This window comes from Spermophilus citellus (assembly GCF_964194105.1).
Source record: "Spermophilus citellus genome assembly, chromosome: 13".
Lineage (NCBI taxonomy): Eukaryota > Metazoa > Chordata > Mammalia > Rodentia > Sciuridae > Spermophilus > Spermophilus citellus.
In genome coordinates, this window is record NC_138193.1 from 116,642,166 (window position 1) to 116,662,911 (window position 20,746).

The window sequence follows — 20,746 nt, forward strand, 5'->3', positions numbered from 1 at the left end:
CTGTGGGACACGGTAATATCTGCAGTGTTTGAAGAACCACCAAGGGAGAACCTACCCAGGCAGTCTAACTGGCTGTTACTTTCTGGGGTGAAATCTACTTTACCTCTCAGAGATGAAGTCAAAGTGTATTTGCCATGAATCCCAAGAACCAACACTTGTAGCAGTGTTTATAATGTATGCAGGTGTTGTGACCACCAAAGTGCCTCTACTGTGCTTTGACATTTGCTGTCCATCATATAGGAACACACTGCTCTGCTAATAGATATTTTATAACATAGTAATTTACACTTACAATAAATAGGAGTGTTCGTGGAACACACATTCTTTAAATTTCAGATGGTTGGACTCATTGTTTCCTCCATACGCCCCCTGGGAAACTGAGGCTCTCTTGAAGTGTGGCTTGGCGTCACAGCTCTATGTGTGGCTGTGATTTGGGGCTGCACCGCAAGACCTAGTCTGCAAACCACTGTATCGTATCCATCAAGCATCTTCCCTCTTCAAACCCTTCATGTGAAAGTTCAAAGAAACATGTAGATCAAAACTGTTTAATTGTTAATTAAAGAGTTTATTTTCACAAACGTTAAAATAATCTTAAAAAGCCTAATCTTCAAAAATTGAAAACAAAAAGCATTGCCCACTGTTCATGGGAAGACTTTTCAACAGTAAAGCTGAGCAATATAGCTTCTCTGAGGATTTCCTGTCAGGTGGGACTGGTATCTGCAGGAAGTTCTTGGAGCTGGATGGCCCCCCTGGGCAGAGCTGGTGCAGGACCCACCCGCACCCAGCCCTGGGGGCCTATCAGCTCCAACTCACCTTTCTACCATTCCAGAACCTCAGTTCCTCTCCATCCTGAGCAGTGGCTGCATACCAGGTGGGGGGGGGGATTTAAAAACTGCAGCGAGACAGAATGAGTTTTCCTCCCAGGGGCCTGTGAGCCAGGGCAGCTCCAGCATAAGTAAGAAGTAGCTTTGGCATTATCAGACTGACTTCCTTAATCAGCCTGCTGAGGCAGAGAGTGAGCCTGAGAAGGCCTTTCTCATGCTTTCCCACCCCCACCAACTTTCTAGACTCGCTTAACATAACTTTTTATATTGAGGAAAATTCACAAAAATCCTAAAATATACCATATCATGGCACATGGAATTATTGCACTTGGTTTCCAAATGTAAAGAAACTTCCCTTGTTAGAATTCTAATGATCTTGAACTTGTTGTCTGTAACTTGTGCTCTACTAGGAACAAGAGCCTGCCCTGAGAATTGACAATGAAAAGAATTCAGTATTAGTTCACCCCAGGAGTGAAAATGAACTCTTGAATCCTCTGATACCTTTTGTCTATGATGAAATTGTATCCAAAGACTAGAGTTGAGGTTCAGTGGTACAAATGTTGGCAGCTGAAGATAGCAGACAGCACAATAGTTGGAGTTATGCATGTTGGCAGGGAGGGTTATACATCTTGGCGGGGAGCTGGAGGACGTGAGTCTGTGAGTCTCAAACCCATAGTATGCATCTAACACCTTTGAAGTATCTTCAGCTTTTAGAAGATTGCATATGCTTTTTAAAGAATATTTTCAAATGCATAGAGAAATACCTAAGTAATTTTAAAAAGCCATCTTTTACATTTTGTTATATTTCCACAGTCGTTCATATGTCAGGGGTGTTTAATGTTACCGTATGCTTTTGTTTTTGTTTTATCAGCGTGGTCTGCACCTTCAGCCATTGGGATAGCTGGGCTTGGCGGGGGATTTGAAATAGGAATCGAGGTGAGTGGGTAGCATGTGTGTCCTTGAGGCCCTTGAGTCTCAACATGTGAAAGCCATAGGTTTCCCTTGGCTTCTAGTCCAATGTCTTGGGGAATGGTTCCCCCTTATTCTCATTCTGCACCCCCTCCCCGGCTTCCCCTTTGTTTTTTTTTTTTTTTTTCTGTGCTAGAGATCTCACCTGAGGCATACCTGTGTGTGCAGACCCTGACCACATCCACCTTCTTCTGACTCCCCTAGGAAGCTTTTGTTCCTTTCCCTGGAAGGAGGGTCTGACAAATGGTTGTTGGCATTGGCAGTTGTGGGTCACCGACTGCAAAACTGCTTACTCCCTAGGTGGGCGGGCTCCACACAGGGCGTCACCATCTGTGGTTAAACACAGTTTCCTTCAAATTCTGGAAGTGCATGCTAGCACATGTTATTTCTGTGTATGACTTATCTCCTCATAATTATGGAGGTTATCAATGACTAGGAATTACACACTGGGGTGTCCCTGTTTACAAGTCTGTCTGCTGATGGCTTCATCCTCAACAACAACAACAACAAAGGTGTGGCGTCAACTCATCCATGCTGTTAGAGTTTCATCTGTTGCTTTACTACTAAGTTCTTGGTAAATCAGATCTCCTGATGTGCTGAAATCATTTCTTTTCACATTTCAGTCAGTTCTTCCTGAGCTGTCTTTCATGATTTGGCCTAATTTTTCCCTCTGTGAAACAGGTGAAAATAGCCTTCCTCTGGCTTTAAACTGATGAGTGAATAAATGGGTTTATACATGAAAAGCACTTGGAATGGTTGTATTGTTACTCAGCTTGTCATATTTAGAACTTTTGATTGCAAAGCTTATCCTCATGACAGAATGGGAATCAACTCTGAAATTTCACTTAAACAACAGGCATAAATGATAATTACTAGCTTTTTAAGGTATTAATTTCAGTAGAGATAATAAAAAGCATTTCCCAACATTTGGAAACCTACTTTAAGCTTTCTGAATGTGGTCAGACTGCTGCTCTGAGCCCAACCCTTGGAGATGATAAGGGGCAGTGATGCCAGAGCTGTCAGTCACTCTCCAGCAACAGCAGGAAGTCTGTGTAGCTTTCAGTACAGATATGACAGCATTCACCTTCTGGTCTCAGACCAGCCCCAGCCAGCATTTCTGTCTGCTTGGGTCGGAATGGGCAAGGAGGCTAGAAAGACCACAGCCTGCCTCTTCCCTGAAGCTGCCCTCATGCCGTCTGCCAGGAGCTTGGATCTGCAGTGTGCATAGCAGCATGTGGTGGCATTTTTTTTTTTAATCTAGCCTGAGAGTCTCTGCCTTTCAGTTGGGTCGTTTAATCCATTTATGTGTCCTGGTATTATCAGTATCATTTGATGGGTGTCTGACATTTCATGTTTTCTCTATCTAAAGTTGTATTTTTCTTCTGATTTTTTATTATTTTTGAGTCATATTTTAGTGGTTGCTGTAGAGTTTACAACACATCTTAGCAAAAACTATTTCAAATTTATATTAGCATTATTCTGTAAGACACAGAATTGTTGTTTTATTTAGTCATATTCCCTTTTCTCCTTTTTTTTTGATATGAATGTGTTATTACATCTATAATTATAAGCCCAATTATACATTTTACAGTTGGCAGTTATATAATGTCATGTCTTTAAAGAAATCAAGTGAAGAATTGAGAGCAGGTGTTTATTTTCTGATCCCACTATGGGCCTTCTAACTTGCCACCTGTGGTCCTGCATGGCTGCTCCTGTGGATTCCAGGGGACAAAAGGTGTGGTGTCCATTCTGCAACTCAGCCCTGCCCCTGCCCACTCCTTTGATTTGCTGGTGGCAGATACATTGCGTTTCTCAGTTGCAGGCATAGCAACACAGTTCACAGGAGGCATTTCAAACTGTGCGTTATACTCAGGTCAGGGACCAAGGAGAGAGGCGTGTGCACTCCTGCTCCTGTTTCCATGCTTGTCTTTGCCAGTGCTCTGCTTTATATGGTTTTGATTGCTACCTAGGGCCCCTGGCTTCAACCTAAGGAGCTGTCACTGGCAGCACTTGTAAAATGGGTCTACTAGCAACAGAATCCCCCAGTTCTTTTTCCTTTGGTCTGGGGACGTCTTAGTTTCACCTCCATTTCCAGAGGCAATTTTGCTGGTATTGGATTCTGGGCTGACAGTCTACCCTTCAGAAATCTGATCTGCCATCTTAGGGCTTCCCAGTCTCCGCTGTCCCTGGTGGGAAACCTGCATGCATCTTGCTGAGGTTCCTTGCACATGGTGAGTCCTCCTTCTCTTGCTACCTTTGAGATTTTTCTCCATGTTCCAGCACTTTGCAGTTGTGTGTGGGGGTGGATCTCCACTCATCTAGCCTGCTCAGGGCTCACTGTTCTGCTTGGGAACACTGTCTGCTCCTGTCATCAGCTGGGGATGTTTCCAGTCATGGCCTCTTGGAGAGTGACCTCTGTTTCTTCCCTATGGTGCTGGCATCCCCATTGGCACCTTGTACCTCGTGGTGATGACATCTGCTCATCCTTCTTCTCTTAGTCTTAAGGTTCTCTATGGATCTGTCCTTACATAGCTGACTCTGTTTTGCCTGCTCAGCTCTGCGGTTGATCCCTCTAGGGGATTCTTCATATCTGTCACCTGCTTTCAATCCCAGGACTTCTCCTTGCTCTTCATGTGGCCTCTGTCTGTACCAGTTGAGGAATGATGAAGTGCTCTATCTTTGAGGCAATGTTCTCCTTTTCCAGAGTTTGCCTCTTAATCATATAATTCTTTGAACATAATTTGAACAATTTCTGTCTGCTAAGTGGGAAAGGCAGTGACTCATGTTTGCTTTTCTCTTTTCTATGTTTGGGTCATGTTCTCCTGCTTCTTTGCTTGTCTCATAATTTTTATTGAAAACCCATGATTTGGGTCATGCATCCTTGTCACTTAATGACACTTTGTCAAGGAGCCACACATGGGATGGCGTTTAGGGTTGTGTTATCTGGTGCTTACCTAGTTCTTCTCTGTAGCCATCCTAGTCCTGTGTACACTCTATGATAAGGATCTGCCTGGAAGTCGCTTGGTCACCTCAGGATGTCCAGACCCTGACAGTCTCTTTACAGTAAGAGTGAGTGCAGCTGATTCTGAGGACTTGTTCAGTTAGTGATGCTGCTGGGCTGTCTCAGTGCATCCGTCAACTGCTCCTGGAAAGGTGCAGGCGTGGGTGCACAGACAGCAGGGCTCTTCCTTGGTCTCTGTGGAGCTGTCTGACTGACTGTTGATGTCACTCGGGTGTTAGCCTGCTGATGGCTTCATCCTCAACATATTGCTCCACTGTTCTCGTGGAGCTCCAGCTGCTTCTTACTGTGTCTTCAGAGACCTTGTCTTGCCACAGCACCCTGAGCTTTGCCAACTCTGCTTCAGTTCAGCTTGCTTCCCCAGGGAACTTTGGAACTGTGATTGAAGTCTGCACTTCTCTCTGGCCAAAATCTCCATGCCATTCCTCCAGAGCTGGAGGCTGGGACAGTGGCCTGCTTCACTAGCGTGACTCAAGCATCTCTGGGCAGTCACAGCCTTTTGTCTTCTGGGTAGAACTCGTGACTGCAGGTGAGCCAGACCAAGGAGGATGGGCCCTGTGACTCCTGGGTAGGCTTCTGCCACACAGGTTGTGTTTTAGTCAGCTCTTCCACTGCCACGTAAAGGACCTGACCAGCACAACTGTAGAGGAAGAAAGGCTTATTTGGGGGCTTACAGTTTCAGAGATCACAGTCCATAGACAATTAGCTCCATTCCTTGGAGATCAAGGTGAGACAGGGCATCATGGCAGAAGAGTGTAGCAGAGGGAAGCAGCTCACTTGATGATCAGAAAGCAGAGAGAGAGGTCTCCACTTGCCAGATACAAATATATACCCCAAATCCATGTCCCCAATTCCTACTTCCTCCAGCCACACCCCACCATTTCAGTTCCACTCAGTTAGTCCTATCAGGGGGTTAGTTGACTGATTAGGTTAAGACTCTCACAACCCAATCCTTTTTCCTCTGATGCTTCTTGAATTGTCACACATGAGCTTTTGGTAGACACCTCACATCAAACCATAACAGGTAGAGGGGCCTGAGGAGGGGCTGCAGACACTGACCTGGACTGCAGCTCCTGCAACAACAAGTTGGGGCCAGGGGCTGTGTCGTTGTGCCACTATCCTGTAGGGTGGCCCACCAGCCGAACCTGGGCTGTGTATGTAGCACCAGTGTCACCAGCTACAGCGATCTTGGCCAAGTCTGAACAGAGTTCCTGAGTGTGTATCACTTTGTTGACTTTGCTTGCCTGTGGGGCAGTTTCCACAGATGGGAAGTGCTTTTTCTAATTATTTTTCAAGTTATTGTTGATTTGTGGGGACTCTTTGCACTGCTCTGGAAGCATTCCCCCTTTAAGTGTGTGTTGAGCCAACTTCCTGCTGCTCCAAGACCCTCCATCTTCAGAGGGCATTTGATTGGCAGATGTACCATAGACAGGGTAGAGAGTCCACCTGAGAAGTTCAGTTTTAGCTCTTCTTTTAGCCCTAGAACATTGGGCCAAGTATTGAATCTTCCTGAACCAACCCTTAGAGCACCGGGGCTTAATGCTGAGAGAGTCCTCGTAGAGAAAGACTGAAATCTTAATGTGGTTCTTTTCATGCCTTGCTGTCCGAGTGTATAACTGACAACTAGGGCTATGGACAGGGTGTGGCTTTAGCAAAGGCAGCTTGCCTGATGCTCCTGAGCAGTAACTGGAACCTTCACCACCCACAGCTTCATCCTGGCCTGTACACACCAGGAACCCTGCACCTTGCCAGAGCCACAGGCACGGTCAACACGTTTGGACCTCAGATTCTGCCAGGTGGGAGTTGGGTACCGACTCCCTGTTCCTTTGGATATTGAGTGTACTGAGTAGCCCTCTAAGTGAATAAATGGCTGCCTACATCTGGAATAAGGGGTAGTTTGGGTGGGGAAAGTCCTTTGGGTAGGAGAGATTGGTAAAGAGAGATGGTTGAGAGAGGTGAAGGGAACAGTGTCACAGAGGCCCAGAGTGGCCTGTTGTGGGACCTGTTATGGGGACAGTATTGGATTGGGTAGGGATCTATCCAATCGTCTTTTGTACCAGATTCAGAGTTCACATTGCATTAGTAACTCTGGGAAATCCTGCTTTCGCTGGAGTTTGAAGAAACGATTCGACTTCTTCCAAGGAGAGCTGATCTTCTGCCTTCCTAAGGAGGAAGGCCGCTGGGCTCTAGCTGAAGAATGGTGTTGTTAGAGGCCAGTGTGTGAAGGACCTGTTGTGTAAGGAGTGGAATGTGTTGGGAGAGGTCCCAGGTTTGTTCTGCAGTAAAACTGGCCACATGCTGGGAGCAAGGCCACCTTGGGGCCCACCCCGGAGCTCTCACCTATCCAAGAAGAGCTCAAAGACTGGGGAGGGAAGAGCAGCTTAGCTGTGCAGGTGGGCAGGAAGCTTCCCACAGAGCCATGCAGGAACCCCAGGCCTTAACTGGTGCCCAAGTTGGCAGCCCCAATTCACATACAAGCCAGACTCTCAGCTGGAAATGGCAGCAGGGGCAGAGGTAGGTGGTGCTAGTCCCCAGCAGGCTTCCAAGCAGCAGCTGCAGAGAGGAGTTGGCTTCAGAAGACATCCCTCCAGGTTTTGCTGCTGGTGGTGGTTATGTTTAATCCTTAGAGTTACAGATTTGTTTAATTGACAAACTGGCATCTTATTGATTAATACCAAGGAAGCACCTATCAAATTTTCTCATGGCTTCTCACCCTATGGCAGTGTTCCTCCTGCCGGTGCCCCTGCAGGAACCTGTTCTGCTCCTCATTCTGTGCTTATTTCTCTCCCCAGAAATAAGCCTGGGGCTGCTGGTACTCACGTGCTGCTCGAGCTGTCTGTGGAGCTGGTTCTCTGCTTCATTAGTGGTATTACGAAAGAACACGGGATCATTTTACTCCCATTTCAAAGGAACCAAACAGAGACGGATAGAAGATTAGAGATTGATGTTTTTCCTTAACTGCCTCTTAGAGCATTTCCATGCTTAACTGAGACATCCCGAGCAGGACAGGGCAACTAGAGCAGCTGCAAGGTCCTGGGCAGGTGTACATGTTCCAGGTGTGGATGCTGAACACAGCGCAAGACCCAGGCCATCTTGTCATCTGCAAGTGCCTGTGAGGCACAGGCTGTGATCACTGCCAAAGGGTTTAGCTTTGAGAGAAAATGCAAGTCGCTCCAAGTCATTCAACCCCATTTCTCAGAGATGGCCTGTATGTGAAGTGAAAGTAGTGCTTGGCAGGTGCCACAGGGAAGCCTTTCACATGGGTCAGCAGCCTCTTGTACCAGGAACTCCATCTGGTCCTTTCAAGTACAGTCTCCTTTGGTAATAACATGATTTTTCTGTAGGTCAACAAAAGCATTGGTTTGAAAACATTCAGAGAGTAAAGAATGGGCAAGTCAAAACATCTGTCAAGGTTGGCTTGGCCTCTGTGCTTTTTGAGATGTGGGGACTACTCCAGGCTTCACCATGATTCCCACTCATCCTCAGATGGCCTTACAGATGCAGCTACTGTGATTATGCCCATGTTATATAGAGGAAACCAGGGATTCCAGTGGCTCAGTAGTCCCCACAAGATCACACTGCCTCCAGCTGCCTGGTGCACATGGCCATTGGGTTGCTGCATGGCCCTGTGGGAAGCTTTAAGGGGGTATTAACTTTTCTAACCTTGGGCTCTGGCACAGCAGGACCTGCAGTGAGCAGTCAGCTGGCTCTTACCCCAGGTTTTCCTTCTACTTAGAGGAAAACAAACTCCCAGTAGTTGGGCATTGCTAATGGAAACCAGGTTACTCCTGCACTGTGAACATCCATGGCCAAGTGCCTGGCTGCACTTCCCTGGGGGTGTGCATGCAGCTTCCCCCAGAGCACTATGTGGGTGCTGCCTGGATCTGCCACTGCAGCTTCCTAGGTTCCTGGGTTTGTATTTTAGTCAGCTTTTTCACTACTGTGACAAAAAAACCTGACAAAAACAATTAAAGGAAGAAAACTTTATTTGGGTTCACTGTTTCAGAGATCTCAGTCCATAAACACCAACTTCATAGCTCTGGGCTCATGTGAGGAAGGATATCATGGGGAAGAGTGTGGTGGAAGAAAACAGCTCAGAACATGACCACCAGGAAGCAGAGAGGGAGAGCTCCACTCACCAGGAACAAATATAAACCTCAAAGATATGCCCAGTGACCTACCTCCTCGAGCCCCAACCAGCCTCCCTACAGTTACCAGTTAATCCAGCTGTGGATCGTTGTGCTGATTAGGGGAGCGTTCTCAAGATCTAATCATTTCACTTCTGAGCACTCCTGCACCATCTCAAACATGAGCTCTTGGGACACACTTCATACACACACCATTCCAGTCTGGCTCTCCTGGAGAGAGTAGTGGAGGATATCACAGGGCATGTAGATACCTCCCTCCTGCCCCACTTGGTCGGTCCTGGCAACAGGAGTGGCAGCTTGTAGCCTCCTACACCTGGGTGCTGGCTGGAGCAAGGAGTAGAGCCAGGTGCCCCTGGAGCACAGATCTAGTGCTTGGGGCCTGAGGGCTTGGGGTGCCACCTGTGCACTTGTGGTGTCTCAGCTCAGAACATTGGCTTCCTGTTCTCTGTTGGCATGAAATTTTACTACATTACATTAGGATTTGTTTGAGTTTTAATCGACCTTATTTTAAATGATATTTAGTTGTAACTTTTTAAATAAACTGGTTTTACCTTGTAGGTATCGGATCTGGTGATAATTCTGAACTATGATAGAGCTGTTGAAGCTTTTGCGAAAGGTGGGAATCTGACACTTGGAGGGAACTGTACTGTGGCTGTTGGGCCCTTGGGAAGGTAAGGTTTATAAAGTGGTTTTAGAATAGATATCAAAGGCGGTAAAGACTTAAAAACTCCTTTTTTTTTTTGCATTGAGATGAAATTTTAATTAAAATAGACAAACTTATGATTTCTGCATCTGCCAGAGATGGTTATCAAGCCAATGCAAAAAAAAAAAAAAAAAAAAGACACGAAACAGCCAGCACAGAACACAGAACAACACTCACCATGAGCTCTGAGGAAGGTCGGTGGGTGGTAAAGGATAGCAGGGCCAGAAGAGGGAAGCCTCTTTCTGAGTCCTGAGTGCTGAAGTGGGGGATATTCACAACATTGAAGTTGCATATTTTCCTTCTCTGTTGATGAAGTGCTCCTCTTGGGTTAATTAAGCAGTGTAGGAAAATTTCACATTTAAGAAAGTCACACAGAAAAATCATCTGAAAGGCATGTATTTTAATGAAAGTGATACGATGTTAGTTGAAATCAAGCTCTTCAGCACTCTTTTTTTTCAATTATTATTATTATTATTATTATTATTATTATTATTATTATTATTATTATTTTGAGGCAAGGTCTCACCTTACTAAGTAGTTGAGACTGGCCTTGAAATTGCAGTCCTCCTGTCTCAGCCTCAGAAGCCACTGGGCTTACAGGTGTGCATACTGCACCCAGTTCTTCAACTCTCTGGAGCTGTTTCCATGTCTAAAAGATGTCAGCTTTCCATGCATCCTCTGCAGAGCAGGGCTCCAGTCAGGCACCCTCTGTCTGTTCTGGTGGCCTTGCTTTCCCTATAGGCACCTCAAAGCTGTCTTGCAGCCATCAGGAAGTGACCCTGCCAGACCCCCTGGAGTGAGTGCCAGGGGGAGCTCCTCACATGCTTGTATGGTGCTGTCATCTCAGGCCTCCATTCTTTTCAGGAACCTGGAAGGAAATGTGGCCCTGAGGAGCTCTGCAGCTGTCTTCACATACTGCAAGTCCAGGGGACTCTTCGCAGGCATCTCTCTAGAAGGGAGCTGTCTAATTGAAAGGAAAGAAACTAACCGGAAGTAAGTTCATGCTGCAGATTGTAAATGACTTAGAAGGTGACAAGAAGATGATAGTTCAAAACTGATACAGCTCTTTAGTTTACAGAGTACCTATGTATGTTTTCTTAAATATAATGAGGTGTGACTCTAAACATATATTTTATATTGAAACATACAAGATAAAAGTAATATATACTTATAGAAAATTTAGAAGAAAAAAAAAAGAAGAAAACTGCATCGCTCCAACACTATCATTGTTCACATATACCTTCTGCCTCCAACAGTCTTCTAGGCATGCTTGTCCTTTGTCCCATCAAGGAAGGTGGCAGCATGTTATCTTTTCACTCCCACCCTAAAGACAGTGAGCACTCACTGGCTGCCACACAGCTCTCTGCTGGCCAGAGACCCCACTTCAACATGTTTGTAAAGGTCCAGGGAGGGCTTCGCGTTAAACTTGCAGGTCAAATGAATGGGCCTCACTGTGAGAGATGTTCTGCTATTACACTCTGCCCTTGCCTTCCCTCCTTATCAAATGGAGACCAATATTAATTAGAAATACAGCTTGGTTTTTAAAAAGCATTTGGAAGTACTTACCGGTGAAGGCTGCTCTCTAACTGACCTCTGGAGAGTTTTCCCAGCCGCTCCTGGATGTTGCCCATCTTTAGTCCAGTTAGGGTTGTGGCTGAGACTGAGGGCAGGCTACTTCCAGAACCCCAGGGAGACCCAGACGGCCTGCCTGTGACCCAGGCAGTGCTGCTTGGCACAGCTTCCCCAGGGCCAGGAACAGACCTGCCCCCACAGGGGACAAGAGAACTCAGTAGCACACCTCACATTAAAGCGTCTGGGAGCCACTCGAAAGCGGTGTTGGTGGGCAGAGTGAGGACACAGGGCCGTTTATGCTGTGCAACCAGAGTTCTCATTGCTGGATTCAGTGGTCTGAGAAATAGGACTTAAGAATGCTTCATCAACTTCTGATTCCAGGTCTCTGGCTGACATTTCCACTAAAGTTCTACTAAGACAAATATAGTCCTTAATGAACTTCAGGACTTCCAAACATATAAGACAAATCTTTATTTAATTTTAACAAAATGAACATTTTAAACATTTTAAAGAAATCACACAGCCATGTGTATAGGTACCATTTTTGAAGAAACTAACTTAAAGGGAAAAACCTATAAAACTGCACGATTTTGTGATTTCTGTAACCCTTTCCATGTAGATGTGTGTGGTAGATGCCTAAGAATGTGTCTGTGTGCTCTCTGTGCCTGCGGAGGAAGGGTGCGCGTCAGAATACTCAGGGCAGTTGCCTCTGGAGGCAACCTGAGGGGACTGCGGAGCGGGACAGGACGGCTGGGGAGGCCGGCCCACGGGAGCCACCGCGCATGGCTGCAGAAGAGACATTCCTGTGCCTGCAGAAACAACTTTCTTAATGGCCTGTTCTTCTCAGATTCTACTGCCAGGACATTCGAGCCTGTGACATCTTATTTGGAGACGTGCCACGACCTGCACAAGCCGAAGATCTTTATGAGATTCTTGATTCCTTCACCCAGAAGTACGAGAGCGAGGCGCAGCGCACCAACGCCAGGAGAGCAGCCAGGGAGCTACACAAGGTTCTGGGCTTTCGCCCTTGGTCTCCTCGCGTCCCAGAAATCCCCTCCGTAGAACCCTCTGTCCTCTGTCCCTGGTGTCAGGCCCCATGACCCCTCCACTTCCCGTGTGACTTCAGTTGCAGGGCAGTGAGTGTGACGGTGTCACGTGACCCTGACGTGCCATCTCAGGCCAGGCTTCCTGAAGGGGGGGACAGCCACACTGACCCCGTGCCAAGCTCACATCCCCGAACTCGGTGGGTGTTTCACCACGTCCCATGACAGCCCTTTGTACAGCCTGGCCCTTGCCGCACAGTGCATGAGGTCACTGCCCTCCCCTGGGCTGTCCAGTTGCGCCCAGCCCCCCTCCCACCCAGGCCTACTCGTTCCCAGTGCCAGAGGTCCCTGTCAGCTCCGAGTGTGCCACCTCAGTAAGTGCATGGGGCAACATTGCTGCTTAGACTTGTTAAACGCAAAAGCATCCTATGTTGCTAAGTGTGAACTGGACGGAAGAATTATGTCCTATTGTCATTCCTTGCAGGCTAAGGAATTACCTCCAAAGCCCTCCTCAAGACCACAGGGGTCATCTGCAGCAGCCCAGCCGAGCTCCAGCTCTCAAAGTACCTACTCTTGTTGCAATTTAAGTACATTATAATTAAGTAATTAATAAGTAGTTTGTTAAGACTTCAAGCAACATTGTTGCACTTTTCAAATACAAGAAGTAATGGCGTATTAAGAAAAAAGAAAACGCTGGGTCTCTTCTGTATCCTGAGTTCTCAGCCATGTGATTTTGAAAACTTCTGTTCTCACTCATGAGATGCTTTCTTAAAGCTACAAAGAGTTATATCTTTCAAGTTTTACCATTTACTTTGTCTTTTCTTCTGAAATGAGCCCACCCGCCTGTACTTTGTCAAGCTGAGGTTTACCAATTTGAACACATAAACCTATTCTGGGGTATGTTCTCACACCTATGTTTCTTTTCTTTTTAAAAAGTTTTTTAGTTGTTGATGGACTTTTATTTATTATTTATAAGTGGTGCTGAGAATCGAACCCAGTGCCTCGCACATGCTAGGCAAGCACTCTACCACTGAACCACACACAACCCCAGCCCTCACACCTATGTTTCTGAGTATTATTTTTACCACCTATTCCTGGGATCTCAGGACGTTCTAGGTGCTTGTTAAACTAGGTGAAGTTTATAAAACATCCAATTTGGGTCTTTACTATCTATCAGTATGATGGTAACTCTGAGACTCCTGTTTTTCATAAATACAAGTTAACTATAAATAGAAATATACTAAAGTTGGTGCTCTTTCATGTAATGGACAATTATTATATAAGAGGCACTGTGCTGCAGTGTTTTGGAGCACAACTCAAAGATTCTGCTGTTAGTGGATTTCCGTATAGAAGGAGAGATTGCATATGAGTGTGTAACTTTTACTGTGGGAAGAGGATTAGAAAATGTACTGAAGCTCTTCAGAGAGTAGAAAGCTCCTTCTCAGACTCCTCAGTCCTGTTTCACGTCTATTTTCTCCAGTTTTCAGCCCAGCTCCCTCACATGGGTTCTTAGCATTCTCTACCACAACCACACCTGATCACGCTCATTCCGCATCATATACCTTCCCTGTCACACACACAGTCCACCTGAAACACGCTCCACTATGAGCATTCTACCAGACACATTCCCCTTCCCAAACATCCCCAGGATATATGGGTGCTCGCCCCACACACTGCCCACCTACATTCTTCCCACTTTCTCCCCCTACCTCGCTCTCCCCCACGCATTCACCACCACATACACACCCGCCACGACATTCCCAGAATGACATTACCTTCAAAATGTTCACATCCCTTCCCACAGCTTTTGGCTCTGGAGCCTTCTCAAGTCTGAGAACGTCAAGACTGGAAGTTTTCTTCCCCATCACTGTGAAGTCGACCCTCTCACATTGCCAGTGTTCAGAATTTCTCTTGTATGAGCAGTCTTTTCATTTCCTTGGTTCCTTGTTTCCTAATGGAATGTTTGTTGCCTTCTCAATTTTTGAAAATGATCTATGTTTCAGTGGCTTTGTCATTGGGTTTCAGTAGTTTTTTTTTTTTTTTTACATTTATTATGTGTTTTTTATTTTTCATGTTTTACTAATTGAGAGCTTTAATTTTTATGTAAAAATTTGCCTAACCATCTAGTTTTTATGAATTTATGTGTTTTAATCATGGTTACAAAGGTCTTCCTATGTCAGGATTCCTTGTGCTATTTTTATTTCTGATTCCTGGATACTTGTTCTTCCTGTATGTTAAGATCATTTACCAAGCATTTCCTCCTCTGCCATCTTTCAGTTCTAGTTGAAATCATACTATGAACTCATGTTCATGCCACAGTATTGTAATTAATCACCTGGAGACCTGGGTCCTTTCTGCCTTGCTGTGGTACCGTGTCTCCCAGTGGGCCTTCCTGGATCTGTGCCCTTCCTGTGAGTGGAATACACTTTTCCATTTCCAGACCAGGGTACAGAAAATCACAAGGGGCGCACATTTTGCTGGTCTGAAATTTGGTCATTCACCCCAAATTATTTCTAGTCAGTTTCTTAAAGCACATCCCTTGGAGTATCTGTCCTGCCCACCAGCATTTGCAACTGTGTCTTACTGCCTGAGCGCCAAGGTGTGCTCCCGTCCTCAGGGTTCACAGAGATGCCAGCCAGGACCTGTGGGCTCAGGCATCTCTCAGGGCAGTTTCCAGATTCCAGGTCCTGGAATTCTTCCTCCAAGCCAGCCACTGGGCATTGTGTACAGGCTCCGTCTGCATCTTCTGCCCTGTTTTCTGTATGTGAAGAGGAAAAGCAAACTCTCAAGCATGCTGATTCTCACCAAGTGAAATTGCATGCAGCCCTAAAAGCAGGCCAATTTGAAACATGGATGTGATACCAGTGTCCTGAGCGAATGGTTCTGGTGGACAGTAGAGCCTCCTCGGAGTGATTTCTGTTTCTTTATATTCAACAAAATTGAGGAAGAACCTAACTGAAATTTATCTACTTTTATAATGAAAATAGTAGTTCATAGTCTCATTATATAGTAATTATTTTTTAAAAAATCAAATAGCTATTCATCACCTAAACAAAAGTTATATAATGTTTTATTATCTTACAAATATGTTGTTTTGATGAATGATAAATGTGAGCTTTTTAAATTATTTTTTGGCTTCTAAGAAGGGCTATAAAATAATTCAGTTACATTGCTATAAATTCTCTCCTTCTAGTCTTCTCTAGTTTTTATAAAAACCACTTTTCCTATTGGGGGGGGGGGGGTGGCACCTGTGGTCCCAAGCACCTGGGAGGCTGAGGCAAGAGGATCATAGAGCCCAGGAGGACAACATAGTGAGGCTCATCTTCCAACAAAAAGAACCTCTCTGAGCACCTGTATCTATAGAAAAGTGCACTAAACCATGAATGGATGTTGAGCCGATGTCATTCCAACAATGAGAAGAAGTGACCCTGTGCAAATGAATGAATTTTAAAGCCTCATTCATCTATACAGATGCTTTTCAAATACAATTTTACTTTTATGTTTAGTAAGCTAACAGAGTTCAGAATATGCTTAAATTTTGATCAATCATCTATAAATAGCAATTATAATGATAACTCAATCTATTATAAGAATTTATTTAATAGAAGCTGTGCTTACTTAAATTTAAAAAGTAAATTTACATACAGATTTCTGTTGTAGGAAATGCTACATAAAAATACAATTTAACACATTACTATAACATTTTGAGACAAGTGGCATCAAGGTTGAAATATGATTTGAAGGTTGAAGTGAGTGCTAGGGTAAGCCAGGGGATGTTCAGAAGTCCCTGGCTTGGGCTGACAGTCTTGTTCACTTAGCTTTTTCATGGCTGCTTCTGGAAACAGATATTTTGTGTCATAGGTACTGGGTTCCTGAACTTGGTATATCTGGTGGGTTTGTTCAGGTATACCTTTTGACTTACAGCACGACTGAATATTGGTTTCCTACTGTTGTACAGCGTCTTAAGGTGATTGAGGGACAAGAGCAGGATTTGGCCTTTCTGTGTGCTTTATGATACAGTACACACTAATTACCTTTCTAAATCCTCCCCCCTTTTTTGCAGGTAACAGAAATGAATATAAACTGTATCCTGAGCTTTCCAGCTATCATGAGACTGTTGGTAAGTAACAAAAAATTATTAAGAGTGACTCATGGGCTGAGATTGTAGCTCAATGATAGAGTGCTTGCCTAGCACATGTGAGGCACTGGGTTCGATCCTCAGCCCTACATAAAAATAAATAAACAAAATAAAGATATTGTGTTCATCTACAACTAAATGTATATATATAATTTTAAAAAGAGTGACTCATCCATCTTATAATCAAACTTTCTAATCAATCTGGTAGATTGGGGAAAATCTTGAGAGCATATTTCATCCCCTGTGGTTTATAGGATGTCCATATTCGTTTCAAAAGTGCTTCTTGTAAAACATGGTGCTTGTGTGCTCTCACTGGCTTCTAATCTGAGGAGATGAGGGTACCTGAGCTCTTGAGGACCACTGCCCACCACCTGCAGTCACACCTGCACAGGGCCAGCTGCTGCCCACAGAGGGCTTTGGGTGCCTAGTGAGAAGAGTACACATTTGGTAATTTTGCATTCCAACAATCACTATTGCAGTCTCTGAAAGTTTGGGCCCCATGAGTTTTATATTTTTAAGAATTTTTTTCCTTTCAAATATTTTGCTGTTATTGGGAACTATTTAATAAAACTTATTAAGCTTTTCCATAGTAAAAAAATAACCCTTCAACCTGACTTACTTAAAATAATCTTTAGAAATTTTCCTTGAAAGAATTAAGCAGTTACTTATAAAAGTGAATGGCTCACAAATGGTCGCCGAGGTCTAAAGAGCCCTATTAATCTATAATAACTAAGGTAAATAAGGTCACAAAGCCATATACCACAGAACTAATGCCCGTGAGGAATCAGCCACTTCATGTAAGGAATCAGGTACCCAGATTGTTATCATGCAGACACAGTGTGCAGACTCTCTTTCCTGGTGGGCCTGGGTTTCATGTGACGCCTCTGCACACAAACATGAAGTGACTTCATCAAGGCCACCCTCAGGACCTCTCCTCTCCTCCCTCCCCCCTCCCAGCCCCTTCCATGGCCCTCCGCTCTCCTTCTGTTCTCATGAGGTACCTTTTCCTCCTGTTTCCTTCTAGCTTCCACATAGGAGAGAAAACATGGGACACTTGGCATTCTGAGTCTGGCTTGCTTCACTGAATGGTGCTGTTCTCCCGGTCCTTCTACTCCCTACAACCAACACAATGTCATTCTTCTTTATGGCTGAACCAAACTCCATTGTATACCTACACCACATTCTCTTTATCCATTCGCCTCTTGAAGGACACTGGACTGCCCTCCCGGCAGGCCCCCCTGGGTGGCCACAGAGCACCCCAGCGAGCACCCTCCCAGCAGGCCCCCTGGCTGTCACAGCACCCCAGAAGGCCACCCTGGACAGTCTCTCTCCTCGCAGTTCTTCAGGGGAATCCAAGACCAAGGTGTGCAGAGACGTGTGTGGTGCCAGCTCCACCCCAGCTCTCAGGCACACTCCTCACCATGCCCTTGTTGCTAGCAGGAGCCCATTTTGAGGCAATAATCCCACTCATGATCACCACCTGGTGGGGCAGGACTTAAACATAGGAATTTGGGGGAACATTCAGACCATGGCAATGACTATTCCTTTAAAATGGGCAAAGTATGAATAATGTTATTTTATGGGTCAAAATTCAAACAATTATAGCCGTATACATTTCCTAAACATTTCATTATATATGTAATAGTGTGTGGTTGTGACTTGTATGTGAATTTTGGAAATGTTACTGCCACACACTTGCTCTTTTCAAAGGAAAAAAACTCAAGTTTCATGATGCGCACCTTCCACAGACTGTGTGCCAGTCCACAGATCCTAACCCTCAAGTGATTATCTTCTGTCCCACCTGCACATGCTACTTCCCCCTCAAAAGCAAGAATGATCAGAATGCCTTTTCTTATTTCAGGCGGTTCAAATCAGCCAATAGAAGTGACAGCGCTGTATTCTTTTGAAGGACAGCAGCCGGGAGACTTGAATTTCCAAGCTGGAGACAAAATCATAGTTACATCAAAAACTGATTCACATTTTGATTGGTGGGAAGGAAATCTTCGTGGCCAAACTGGCATTTTTCCAGCCAACTATGTAACCATGAATTAAAGTTTTGTTATTTTCTCCCTTGATAATTACAATTACATATCTATATGTGTGTGTGTGTGTGTGTGTGTGAGTGTGAGTGTATGTGTGTGTGTAATTACAATTACATATATACATGTAAATGACAGGGTCTACTGTCCCCAGTTAAGCAGTGTACAGTATGGGTTTTAAAATACTCCTTTCCTGAAAAATGTTAATCCAAAACGCAAGATATTTCTTTCTATAAAATAACAGCTGACCTGAGAGACCTCAAACTCTTTGTGCTGATTTCATTGTGTGCACCACTGAACATTGAACACTCTGCCGTCTGTGTGGTCATGGTTCTTTTGTATTCACTGTCAGACATCAGCAAACATCTAGTCTAGCCAGACAGTTTTAGCAAAACTGTCTCAGAGCAGCTGGTGACTTCCTGGAGCACTTAGTGCTGCATGTGGACAGGTAGCAGTGCTCAAGTCACGTGAACACTGGGTCAATCAATGAACTTCTGAGCCACGGTAAAGTTTGATCAGGGTTGACTGCAGTTTGGAGGGTTAAACGAGAGCTGGTGAAAATGAAGAGCAGCAGCCCCCCTCGGGGCTTCGTGGCCAAAGCAGAGGCACCTGTTCTTTCCTGTGGACACCTGGGCCACTTGCTCGCTCACCCATGTTTACCCCAGACACAATGTTGGCCCCAAGGGAGAGAGGCTGCCCACTTGGAAAGGCTGCTTCTCACAAGCACTGGAAAGATGGAGAGGTCTGGTATACCAGGTGCAAAGTTGTCAACTGTAAATCCCCACTGACGTTTTTTTTTGCAGGAAACTGGTTGCAATGGGGGATGACTGTGGTCATTCCCAGGAATTATGAGGATCATGAGTGGTGTTGGGGCTCAGAAAGCAACAGCCCAGATGAAGGCCTCAGAAGCACTCTGCTGACTCCCATCCTCCTGCTTCCCACTCTCCCCAGGCACAGAGACTAGAATTTCTTCCCTGAGGCAGGTCATAGAAACTAAAACCATTTTCCTCCAAATCCAGCCATTAAGCCTCAAAGTGTGTTACTCTAATCTTTACCTGTTCTCTGACTTTCTGTCTTGGAACTGGCCATAAAGAAATTTTTTTTATATCAGAAAGTGATAGATCACGAGTCTCCATTCCTGCCCTGGATCTGGAGGAAGGGATGCTGCATCAGAAGCCAAACAGAACCTGAAGAGATGGGCTGGCTGGCTGTTCCCTCAGCTCCCACTATCAGAGAGCAACCTTTTGTGCAGTCACCTTTCTGCACGGTTGTCCACTCTTCACTGAACCTAAGCATGAAACTGGGGTTTTTGGTGGGTCTTTGAGTCTTCATTCTGAGGACTCCTGTGTAGAACAATTGAATCAATTTGTTATGCTTCTCTTGGTAACTTTTCTTTGGGGCAAGGATTGTTAGCCAGCCCTCTAACACTCAGAAAGGGGAGCCTTCTGCTTCTGGGCAGGACCCAGGCTTCTTGAGTGGTGCAGTAAATATCTGCCCCATGCAGAGCATGGGGTATGGCAGTCAGTAAATACCTGTCCTGTGCAGAGTGCACAGCATGGGGGTGAAGATTGCATGAGACCAATAAATTAGCAAGTACTACCTTTCTTTGCATCAGAAAGAGCCCTAACTGATACAATGGCTTAGGCAGTTTTTCCAAGTGAGCTTGTGTGGGCCCTAGGGACAAGTCAGGCTGAACTAGGAAGCTCTTTCCTTTGCTCCACAGTTTGCTGCCTGTGTGTGGCGCTGAGCAGCTCACTGGCCGCGGAAAGGTCTGCTTCCCCTCAACATGAAGTTCAGAATACCTCCCTGCAACCAGATTGCACTAAGCCTGCAGTCCTGCTGGGATCTGCTCGGAGCTTCTCTTACTTGACCTGGGATGAGGCAGACTGTCCTCCCTGAAGGAGGAGGCTTACAGCCCACTGGTCCCAAACCTGGCTGGAAGGCTCTGAGACCTCCCTGGGCCACAGAGGATGGCCCTCCAGGCTTCAGAACGGGTGACTGCTCTTTGAGAGTTTTCCTCTGTCACTGATCAAATGGAGATACCCAGGGGTGACTCGGGTCATTGGTCCACAGGTACTTTTGGAGCACCTTTTTATTCAAGGCAAACTGAATGAAGCTCTCCTGGTGGAGGGAAAGCACAATAGATTTCTGAAAGAGGAAAAAACAAGCCATTGCAGTGGTTTTAGACACTGAGAGGAAGGAATAAATCCTGGGGGTAAATCCTACTAGTAGAATCAGTATGTGAACCCATGCTTTTAAAGTTTTAAAGTTTTCTCTGCAATCTCAAGAAA

At 45.3% G+C, this 20,746-nt stretch overlaps 1 protein-coding gene across 4 annotated transcripts in view; it reads left to right on the top strand.

The window, feature by feature from the left end:
- Positions 1-18,697, top strand: part of SH3YL1 (SH3 and SYLF domain containing 1) — a gene marked incomplete at its 5' end in the record, with an annotated part of 30,869 nt that extends 12,172 nt beyond the window's left edge. For 2 of the 4 annotated variants that reach the window (XM_081264015.1, XM_081264017.1), the window contains 7 exons: positions 1,696-1,760; positions 9,519-9,631; positions 10,528-10,656; positions 12,083-12,245; positions 12,763-12,841; positions 16,342-16,398; positions 18,278-18,697. In XM_081264015.1, the coding sequence (XP_081120141.1) occupies positions 1,696-1,760; positions 9,519-9,631; positions 10,528-10,656; positions 12,083-12,245; positions 12,763-12,841; positions 16,342-16,398; positions 18,278-18,468 (797 nt within the window). In that variant the 3' untranslated portion in view covers positions 18,469-18,697. Of the gene's footprint in view, positions 1-1,695; positions 1,761-9,518; positions 9,632-10,527; positions 10,657-12,082; positions 12,246-12,762; positions 12,842-16,341; positions 16,399-17,440; positions 17,780-18,277 lie in introns of all 4 variants that reach the window. The other 2 variants (XR_014018445.1, XM_081264016.1) reach the window with 2 other exon arrangements.
- Positions 18,698-20,746: the final 2,049 nt, after the last annotated feature.